Consider the following 12126-nt stretch of genomic DNA (forward strand, 5'->3'; position numbering starts at 1 on the left):
AAATGAAATTGCTATGTGTGAAACACGTTGTACCATCCTGAATGTTATCCAGATGCTACCCAGTGGATGTATAAATAATGACCAAATGGGCTGAAGTTTACCCCGCCTCTTGCATTTGCTTTCAATGTTATAGCACACCTTTCTTTTTTTTTCTTCAGTACAAAAGACAGCCAGCATCACACACAACGCTTATGTCGCCATGATTGACAGTTGCCTCACCGCCTCCCCGATGACATTTAAACTTGTGCGTGATGGTAAAATATGACGTGCATTTGTGTATGCTTGCTGGTCACCCAACCAAGACATGGCAAGGGTTTATGGCACTGTGATCGATAGATCTAACATGGTGGCCATCGTTAAAGATGAAAACAAAAGTGTCTGCTAACAGCACGTGGAAGCTGGAAGGATTAGTGTTGAGAAAAATGGTTTTATAATCTGCACTTTGCGCTGCGATCTGAGTAATTAAGTTTTGGATTCTGGTTCGATTTCAGATTCATTAAGAAACTATGGTACTGTGCTTTCCCCAAAAATTCAACAATGAAGCATTTGGGATTCACTACTGCTCTGATTTGCACCATTAGCTGGCTTCTTTTCCATAGCAATGACTGCTGAGGCTCATGGGTACGGATAACTGTACCCATGAGCTCAAGGGTAACTGAGCTCCAAACTGACTGGCTGCATCAAAATAAGGCCTCAGCATAGATACCAGAACAGTAGTCTACTGACTTAATGCAAAACTACTAGAATATAGTATTATTCTGCAATATATCACTTGTAATTCATGCATGGACAGTAATGTGTTGCCTGGGACACAGGTTAGAGCAGCCACATGGCCCACACGAGTCTATTTTTGCCACATGATGCACGCAGTTCTCAGCAAAAATGATCTATTGAGTCATATCGACATGATACCAGTGTTTCAACGTCTGTATCTGTGAAATACGTCACAGGCATGAAAAAATATGAGGTGAAAGGCAGTATGTTTTTCTGGAGCGCTCCCTCTCTAGCTCACTCACTCTCTGAAGGAGGGTAAACAAAAAATCACATCATCATCATCATTACTAATGGCCATAATCAAAGGCAAACTCAAAATAGAAAGATGGGGCTGGCAGTAACGACGTGGCAGCAGCTCAGCGAGGTAGCCGCCACGCACAGGTAGAGTGAGGCATCACATCTACTCAAGCATCAGAAGGCTGCCAGCATGCAGTGTGTTGAAACTGATGCTATTCAGCAGACACAAAGTGTAGTGATTATCCAGACATGGTGGGGTCTCCCTCTCTTCTACATGTGACCAGGAAGTGTGTGCTGCAGGTGTATATCATAGCCAGTCCTGTGGTGTCTGTTTAGGTGGTGTAGGAGCTCATGTTTGTACTCTGGGTAAAATGACATTTACAATAACCACTGCTTGACAGCTACTTTCTGTTGCAACAATAAATGAAAATTAACTGGTGCACTGACTTTCAATCTAAAAATGGTTTCTTGCTAACTAAAACTAAATTCAGTGCTATTTTTGAAATTAACTGGGGTTTTCTTAAGTTTTATCTGACATACCTAATCAGAGCCCCTGATTGTCAAAGTTGACAGATAGACTGAATATGGTCTGTGTGAGGAGTTTCTTTGTGGACCAGGTTCACTTCAGACCCCCTGCCTAGATCTGACCATCCACAGTGCTTTGAGGCAGCAGCAGGTTCAAAGAGCAGGAAGTGCCAAGCACTCCTTTCCATGTCCAGGCCTTTCAGATTCCCTTGTCAAAGAGCACCTCTGCTCTACTACAAAGTCTTTTGGGCTGGACCAGGTGGGGGGGCTGAGGAAGGTGGGGTAGGATATAAAGTCTGATCTACAAAGGGTCCTGTTCCTCCTGATGTGTCCGAGGCCAGAGAAAAAACAGACGCAGAGGGCAACTGCTGTGGCAGGATGAGTGCAACTCAGGTTTGGCATTGTTGAGTTTGGAGAGTCAACAGTCTTTCTCAAATATTTAAGCTATTGATGAAAGAAGCTAACAGATGAACTCAGGAGTGTAAAGGAATAAACTCGAATATAGCTGCAACAAGTGGCTATTTTCATTGTCGATCAATCTGTGGAATATAGAAGTATAAAGAAGAACTGATGCGCATTGGAAAACCAGCTCAACAGTCAAAGATATGCCTCAATCAATACACAAGCACAGGTTCTGATTAACATTTGAACATGCTCACAATTTGATAAAAAAAAAAACAAACCCAAAACTGAAAAAAAAAACTGTGTGTGTGCGTGAGCAGATGTGTGCATGTGTGAGACCTACCCCTCTCCAACTAGCAAGCTACATTCCCAAATTGCATAGGGTCCAGTCAGACATCTTCCATTAAGTCAGTTCACCTCAGGGCACTATCCTTACATAAAGGAAAATTAATAGCCAATCGATTAGGCTCATCAAATATACTACAGTATCAATTTGGAAGCCTGATGAATAATTTACTTAATAGCTACAAACCAACCATTATCAATAGCTAGTAAAGGTTGAAAGGTTTTGGAAATAAACATAAGGAACAAAACATATGGAGAATGTGTGTGTGTGTGGGAGCTTGCTCGGATGTGCACACGTTGGGTGCATGGCAGAGTGTGTGTATTTCTTTGTTATGCCGCTGCATGTTCCACATGCATGGGCATGAACACAGGCGTTAGTCAGAAACAAAGAAGCTATGTGAAGCGGCAGCTTTGAATGTGTGTGGCTAAGTTTAAGGCCAATTCAAGGTACAGTATGTCTGTGATCCTTACACGTTTCAAAAGAAGATTTTTGGCAGCTGCCATGGAGCTGCCAGCATTATGTCAATGCTAAGAGCTACGTATTCTGTTGTTGGCTGCACAGACCAGCACAAATCGCCACATCTGGCCAGAGCCTCAGAGGACAGAGCAGCTATGGACTAATTCATTTTTAATGGAAATGTCCCCCAACAACAGGAAAACTCACACACGCATGCAACCATTTTACTTCAGACTGTTGTCTCAACAGGGCATCAGTAAAAAGGAATAATGAAGTTGAAGAATGGATGGAATTCCACATTCGGAAGCTGGAAGTTTTGCTATTTCTGTGTTGCGATTTGCATGTTAGCCTGTTGAATTTAGCACTAGCATATCAATCTGGCTAATCTGGCTGGTGTCTATTGTAGGTTCACACGCTGTAGCAATGTTGGATATATTGAGGGACAGAGAAACTGTTCTAATAACGTTAAGCCTCCTTTGAACCAAAGAAATAACAAGAGTAGTAGGTTGGCTGTGGGTAACTTTTTGCTCATTGCTTTTTGTGGAATTGTACAATGAAATACTGCAAGGTTAGCTCAGCTGGCTTTGTTGTTAACTCACAGGAAAGCCCCTCCTGCTCCTTGCTGGTATGTGTCTGTTGCTAGTGTATATAAATGTACTTGATAGGCATGCACCATGGTACATGCGTGACAATAAAATGCTCAAACTGCAAGGAATTACTTTGGTTGACAACATTGTGTAACTGATTAGCACCAACTTGCTGACTTGTGTCATTCTGATTCACAGATACACTTAATGTTACTGCAACATGAGTATTAGTGACTATGTCTAAGCTGTAGTTCCAGAGTAAAATACATACAGAAATACTGTCAACAGCCCAAAGTCTTTCCCTTTGTATCACAACCTCAAATGAAAAAAGCTGGGACACTGTGTAAAACATACAATGTTTTGGACATTCACTCAATTGAAAACAGTAGCAGAACATTCCACAGGTAAACAGGGTGATTAGGTGATAGTATCATGATTGATGAAAGGGACATCCTCCAAAAGCTCAGTCATTCACAGGCAAGGACGGAAAAAGTGATGTGTTGAGCTTTTAAGTCAGAACACAAGTTCCAGTTTAAGTCAAATGTTCTGTTAAATCAATCTCTTACTCCATACTTGACAAAAATTATGTTATCATCATTTGTAGCCGTTGCCATAACTACATTTGAGATGATGTTGGAGTAAACTGTAACAGCTTCCTGCATACAGGCTACACATCACGACCAAACCAACCCACCAGAGAGCCAAACCATAAAGAGAGCAGAGGACTCCTCATCAGAAGTACAGGTTTGCAGGCTGATATATTAGGACTGTCATTATGAATGTCATATTGCTTGGTGTTCATAAAGAAATACAATTCTGCTAGAGCTGTCCAGGCTGCTGTGTCCTGCAAAGACAGTGTTGGCACATCAGCTGTTCCCTATGCAGCACCTCAGGCCTTTCCAACATCCATACTAACAAACAGACCTCGTCTGGATGCTACCTTTGACCTGGTGCGCTCTGTCACAGCTTTGACAGAGATGACAGACATGTTATGAGTTATTCAAATATCCCCGTGTGTATATATGTGTCTGTTGAAACTACTGCAGTCTAATTCAGCGCTTGAACCTTTTCTGTAATGTTATTCCAGGCTCAGTGGCAGTGCTTGTCTCTTTGACAGTCTTCAGTGTTATGGAGAAGCTGAGCCATCACCACTGAGGCTCCCACAGTGTAATTATATGGCTCCACATAAAGAATATGGTAGGTGTAAAATGGAAATGGAAGGAAAAGTATTTTCAGTGCTCATAATAATTCACATGTAAATAGATCATGCCTTCTGGAATGACTGTAAATACCAAAATTAAAAATGCTAAAAAAGACTTTCCAAAAACGTATCACACTACAACGATCCTGAAAGTGATCCTTAGGAAGCCAATAAAAGAGGAAAAATATGTAAATGTCAGTAACTACGTTTGAGCAATGAATTACACAGTAAGGTTTGCCAAGCTAGATTCAAGAACGACACACTTTCAATGAAAGGGGGTCTTCACACATTTTGTTCTGTCAGTCTGGTTTCCTGTGGCTATACTGTGATGACCACACACCTACATGCTTATCCTTCATTTGCTGTAGGCCTACAAGGCCGGCCCTGATAAAGCATGACAGTATAATGTAAGAAACTCTGAATCTAACATGTTGTACCGATTATCCGAGTGACCTGATGTTACTGGAGGAGAGCTGCGACTCTTTACATAATGACTTTCACTTAAGTCACAGAATGAAAAATTTCATGCACTTCCGATGGTTCCTACGTTACTATTATTTCAGAAAGCCACATGCCTGCTGATGAAGACCAGTCTAGCTGAAGAATGGGATGGAAATTCAAAGAAATTGTTTTATTTAGAGAACATAAACCCATACAGTGTCTTGAAAATAACAATTTTAGATGGATGGCACTCACCCAGGACCTAAGGTGAACAATACTTAGTCAGCAGCATTTTAGTAAAAAATCATCCTCCTGTATGACTGGCCAAAAAGTTACACACTGTATCACTGCTCATGCTTCCTACCGTTTGTGTTTGTGTGGCAGTAGAGCTACTGAATTATTGTATTTCTGATTCAGTATGTGAACTGACAAAAATCAGGAACCATTAATGTTTCCTTTAGACTCGAAAACCTAAAACACAAATCATTCTGAAGTGATTAAATAATTATACCAGTTGAAACCAGTAAATTGCATGGATACAAAGTGTTTTCGTATTGGACTGTGGACTAAGTATCTAGATTAGCATCAAATAGTCTGACAAGGAGCGATACAGACCTGTAGATCTGGTTACCTGGTTAAATGCTTCATCTACGAAAAGTCAGAACGTAGCAAAAAATGTCTATTCCAATTTCCCAGAGCCCAAACTCACAACTCCACAAAGCATGTTTTCTCAGATCGGCAGTCTAAAACTCAAAGATGTTCAGTCTACAACATTAAAACTGAAGAATCGATATAATTTCTGCTTGATGAATTACTTAAATTTATATTAATTGCTATCAACTAATTTTGAGCATTAAAAAGGAGAGAAAATGTTTGATGGATCTGTGTCAGATAGGAATGTCAAAATTAGCCTAAACTGATGTTCGATTATTCTTTTTTTAAAACAAAAACAACAACAACAACCATTCAAATATGTTTTTTTTGTATTTACGTCCATATGAGGGCAAAACAACACAGTGAGAGACATTCACTGTCCTGTATATTATTCCAACATGAACGTCTTTTAAAAGATTTACACACCTAAACATTACAAAATTAATAAATAAAATATTGTCCTCTAATGTGTTGCTGAAGTATTATCTCATATCAGCTTGACCTACAATCCATTTCCAATCAATCAAAGTGTGCAGAGTTTACAGTTGGTACTGGTCCATGTGTCCTGGAAGACTTCAATGTTCCGGACAAATGGAATACATTTCGGACACATATTATCTGATTATTGAGCCTATTTTCCCGTGTTTTTGTGTCCATGTAACTAAAGGAGACAATAGTTTTTGAAGTTTTTCCAATATTAAGCGAGAGCGCTGCGGCCAGCAGCCACAGAACGCGGTGCATGTAATCCCTCTGTGCATTAGTGCATCATTAATGTGCCTCCACCTAAAGTGTTGGTTCTGCCACTGACAGGCTCAGATTGTTATAACAAGTGTCTGACAATATTATGGAGAGGGAGTAAGATCCTTTTTGTTTGTCGTTCTAAAGCCACCAGACTCCATTTACAGAAATGCTAATTTTAACACACAATTAGACACAATTCATTTATGCCATTAAACTTTTTTGGTTCATCTTTTCACTGTTCCAACAATCAACACTGGTTTGGTGAAATAAACTCTTAATTCATCAAACAGGAGAGGGAGGGGGGGGGGGGGGGGGGGGGGGCATCAGGGAAGCAGTGAAAACGGTATGGTAGAATATTTCACATCTAACTCAGGATTTAAATACGTCAGACTGTGACTCCTGTCCGTCATGCAGTGCATTCAGGCAGCCACGGCAACTGTGTTTTTGTTTTCCTCCACAATCGAATATTAATTTTCACAATCGAATACATTGATTTTTTTTTTTTTTACAGTAAATCTAAATTCATATTCAGAATGTCTATTGACAGCCCTACTGTAGGACGAGCATTTTCAAACAGAGGAAACATTTCATCATTTCTGTTTCTTTTCATGCTTTTCTTAAAAGCAGAACAATGTTTAATTTAATGAGGCAGTCTGATTGACCACATGACGAAAAAAACAAACACATAAAAATAGCAGAAAATAGACAGCACAATTATGTGCAACAGTCAGGAACACAAAGGGACATAAATGAGGAAAAAGTCAATGTGAAACAAGATAGCAAATGTGAGACATCTTTGTTTTAAATTGAAGGAACAGGCAGGCAGACACAAAACTGCGGCCTCCCAGGGAAACAGGCTGACTGTCTGCTGTATCGATGTCCTATTGATTCAGGCTTTGTGTCTCACAATCGCCCCCCTCATCTCCTACAGAGCTACTTAATATGTTTGAGGGGCTCCGACGCTTCTCATCTGTAAAAGGCAGAGCTTTTCTTTTACCCACATTAGAGGTGGTGTTGGTGGGGAGAAGGAGAATGGGTCGGCGTGGGGTTGCGGGGTGGGGTGGTGCTGCGGCTGCTCTGAAGTCTGCCTGGTGGGACCGGAGCTTTATTGGCTGGAAAGGAAGCCGGCGGAGTTGCGAGGGTCTGAGAACTTGGATGAGAGGAAGCTTTTGAAACTTCCCACATTGGCATTAGAGAGATGAGCTGCTATTCAGCGCTCGCTCCCAGTCTACACCAACACATCCGCAAATACACACATAAAACAAGCCTGCATATCCAAGCAAACGGACACACACTCGTGGCTTCGCACACACACGCGTTCACTCATATCCACACGCACATACAAACACACACACAAAAACACACTTTGGCTTCCTTTTTATCTGCTGGTTGGCGAGATGAGGCTGGGCTCTAATTGGTCCTGGGGGAGATTGGCAGGGTGAGCGGAGCAACGAGGAGGCCAGACAAACAACAGGAGGGGGAGTGGCAGCAAGAAAAGGGCCACTGCTCCACAAGTAGAGAGGGAACCACAATAGAAGAGGGGAAATAATTGAGTGAGAGGGAAACAAGGATGAAGTGGAAAAACACATTCACTTGCTAACAGTTAGCAGTAATGCTCTATTAATATAGTGGGCTCAGTGTGAAGTGCAAAATACTTCAGTTTCCTGCAGAAAGTCCAATGAATTCCATTGATTAAAAGCACTCCAGGCGAGCGCTTTCAGAATGTCTCCAAACTAAACTAATTTCCCTTCAGTTTATCTATACTTGTCTTGCTTCCCCCTCCACCCCAATGTGTCCCAAAGGACATAGATGCAGAAAGAGGTAGAGGGGAGATGGAGGTGGTTCTTAGAGGAGATGAAAGGAATATGTGATCAGAGGCTCTAACCTGCAGCCAACACCTTCGTCTTTCGCCCTTTCAGCAGTTTCTGCACCCGGCAGAGCTGCAGGTGATTCTCATGGCACTGGACATTCTTTTGGATTCGCTGGGACACCGCACACACTTCAGTCACCGCTCCTACAGCAAACACACAAACATTTGTATTAGCAAACATGTGAGGACACTCTGATGAAATCCTTTCCATGAAATGATATCTCTGGGTACTATATTAGGACAATGTGCAAAACCATCAGGGATTGCAACAATAACTGAATATAACTATACACACCCTTTTCTAAGCCCACACATGATGCTCTTTGGCAAAACAATACATTTTCATTTACCATGAGTGGGATAGAAGGTCCAAAACACACAGGACATAAATATATAAAAGAGGATGGCTGGAGCAGCACAAAGAGGATTTCACAGCTTTGATTTTGGCCTGACTTTTTTTTTTTTTTTTTCCAGGATTTACATGCCTGATCCCCGAAGTTGAGGTCCATTTGTTAACAGTATATAGGCCTTTCTCATAGGTAGGTCTCACAGGACGTAGTTATCTTTTTGAGCTTTTGATCTCCTACAAGCCTCTGAGCAGCTGAAGATCCTCAGGCATAGCTCTTTTGCTTCTTTGTGTCCAGGTTAAAGACTGGTTACTGTTGGGCTCCAGTCATCAGGGTCTTTAAACCAGGATAGTCATCTTTCAAATGACATCTTCATTTTTCTTTTTTTTTATCTATTCAACTCTTCTTATGCCAGTTGTTTTTCTTATTCAATTAAATGGTCACATTCATTTGAATTCATTCTATTTTATTGTCAAGTATTAAACTCCATCAACTGTCACTATTTTTCATAACTGTCCTATATGAAAATACATATAGAAGTGGGACAATAGTGAGAATTTTGTCTGTGTTTCTATGCTTGTGAGGACACTAGACTAGGTCCTCATAAATATAACAACAGAACAACAAACATGCATGCACACACACATACATGTGCATATAGACGCAGTGCAGCCTGAATGCATTAGTGAAGGCAGGGTTGCTGTGTGGCATCGTGTTATTTGAAGTGTACGGCAGAAGGGAAATGAACAGGGATCACCAGGGAATTCACTGCCTCTCTATTCCCCCTCCACCTGTGGCCGCAGCCTCACTCTGTGGCTGTGTGCATGTTTTTACCCGTCATTCCACCGAGACGCACAAACAAAAGGTATATGGTTTTAGGTCTGAGAAAGCATCAATCTGAGGATATCTAGGTTTATTCTAGGTTTATGTTTTCATCTATAGTCAAACAGGATCTGGTAGCATTAGTGTCCACCCCTGATAGTTTGCAATTTGACTGATTACGTACTGTATCAACTGTACTTACTGTAGCTGAACAATAAATAGAATAAAAGTCTGTGGGAGGACATTAAAATCATTCAGTTGTGAATGTTCTACATTAGATTTCAGAATTAGAATCAAAACTGACAACACTTCACCGGCCTCTTAGCATTATACTGCTGATGAAATCTAAAGGGACCTTAAAGGAATACTTTGGGTATGGTGGTTTGGCAGTGGTTTTGTTTTATCCTTTTTACAGAAATGACCACTGCAAACACAGAGTTGTCTCAAACTTTGTGTTGATGACTACATTCAGTGCAACTAGCCACAGCAGCCAAGGGGTGCTACGAATAATCAACAGAGTAGACTGAATTCATTGAAAGTGACACTGATTTTTTAGGTGGCTCTGTTAGGTGGTTATTGCTGCTGACCCCGTCCACAGCAGCACATTGCTTTGCCTCCATGCTGGAACTCCTGCTGCCTCTTCAAACAAGGGGCGTTCTGACATCATCTCCTACCTTATACAGCCACACCTCAACACGTGGAACTAATGTCTGAGAGGTCACTATTTCACAGGCTTTTTCACATGGTCAAAATAAAAATATACACTATTTTTTTGGGATTTTCTAGATGTAAAATTATATGTTCTCCTGTTCTAAATATTGCAACACAAATGTTTGAGTACATTTAACTGTTCCAGCTGAGTGAAATGAACCCTGAATGCTGTGAACTGCTTCATATTTAGACGGGGCTTGAGAGAAAACACTCACAACTCTTGTGTTCTAATACTTTTTACTCAATTCACAAAGTCTAAAATGAATGATTTTTCATGTCTCAAAGTCTTATACATAGAATTGGTTTCTCCTCTCTAAATAATCTGTTGACTGCAGCTGACTCATACTGGATTTTGCGGCATTTTAATAAAATCTAATTACAACACATGAGCCAATATTCACCACGTGAGAAAAGATGCTAAATGTGACCAAGATGCACTGAGCAGGACATTTCACAGTCACATATCACCTCTTATGGAACGGTGTAACTGAAATACTGATTTCACTCCGGTTCATTGGTCTGCTGAAATGGAAAGACCAATGATATTATACAGGAGAAAAAATAATCCAGTCACTATTTTGGTGTTAAGACACATTAACTGCTACATCCCCGGTCGGATACAGCAGAGACATTTGTTGCATGTCATTCATCTGCCTCTTCGCTCATTTCCTGTCATCTCTCTACAACTGGATTGTCTTTAGCTGTCAACTGTCTTAATAGAAAATTTAAGATTTGAATATCAGAACAAATACAGAGTGTTCCTCTTGAGGAAACACAATAAAGCTTATTGCATCCTACCAAAGGCTACACAGCTGCACACACAGACATGTGAAGCAGCTGGAATCTTTGTTTTGGGGGCCCACTCAGCATAGTGGCCTGATTTTGCTGTATTTCATCAGCGAGCATTTACAGAGAACTTAACTGAGCTGTGCAAATTAAATTCTCCCAACAGTCCTGATTGGGCCTGATGGCCTGCTGAGTAGGTCAGGCTGGCCTGTATGTTGTGTCTGAATGTGTGTGTAGGGACGCCTAAACAGGTCATATTAATTAGAGGGATGCCGGTCTCCACCATGGCGGCCATCGTAGCCCATAATACATTGACCTCCTGCAAATCAGCTGAGCTGTTAGACTGTAATTTAATGCAAACAACAGCAGCCCCCAATAAGCACAGCTCATTTGGTTAAATAAACCTATTTCCTCTACAACATCAAACCATTCCCACCTCACCTCCTGCACAATACCCTGCTGGTTCAGGAGCTGTGGCTTGACAATGCAAAACATTGATACAAGCAAATGTTTTGTATTTTTGTGAATACAATACAAAAATTTAACCCTACAAATTTTAGTTCTAGTTGATTTTGTGACACAGGTCGTAACTCATGGTAAAAGCAAGGGCCTTTGAATAATACAGGTCCTAGAATTCTGTTTGCAATGACGTGTGTATCGACCACCAGGGGGCGCAAACATGCCCGGAGCAGCCACTCTGTCAGGGCAGAAGAACAACTGGTGCATAGGTTTACATACCAGCCAAGCTGCGGGCTGAGATGATTTATCAGGCACCTAAATGTTTGTAAACTGATCTTTGCGAATAATACTTAGCACTGTAGCTTAGCATATCTGTGCTAAGCTTAGTGTCTGAACTCAGAGTCACTGGTGCGCCCACACGATTTTACACACAATCAGATTTTCACTTGCACAAGCAGTGAAAAATCCTCATACTGCAAAGCCCGGCTGTGTTAAAAGAGAGGAGTGCTGCAACAATCACAGGCTGAGCTGGACAAAACAAATTAGAGTAAACAAAGGATCAGATTTTTATCAACTTTATTTTAGCCGATACCAATATCGATACAAAAATAATGAGGAACAGTACCCAGCCCCACTCAATCGATGGACAGAATATCAAATCTGATTTTAAATTTTCAGTTTGAATTACATGTCAATAGATTAACTGTAATATTCCACATCTATCTGCATGTAAAAAACCTTCTCACAAACTACCTTCCTTACTTTTT

General features: G+C 40.9%; 1 protein-coding gene across 1 annotated transcript in view; it reads right to left on the bottom strand.

The window, feature by feature from the left end:
- Positions 1-12126, bottom strand: part of arhgef39 (Rho guanine nucleotide exchange factor (GEF) 39) — a 60776-nt gene that overhangs the window by 18752 nt on the left and 29898 nt on the right. The window contains exon 7 of the mRNA XM_041964047.1: positions 8250-8378. Within this exon, the coding sequence (XP_041819981.1) occupies positions 8250-8378 (129 nt within the window). The remainder of the gene's footprint in view (positions 1-8249; positions 8379-12126) is intronic.

The sequence above is a fragment of the Chelmon rostratus genome, chromosome 22 (assembly GCF_017976325.1).
Source record: "Chelmon rostratus isolate fCheRos1 chromosome 22, fCheRos1.pri, whole genome shotgun sequence".
In the NCBI taxonomy this organism is placed as follows: Eukaryota; Metazoa; Chordata; class Actinopteri; order Chaetodontiformes; family Chaetodontidae; genus Chelmon; species Chelmon rostratus.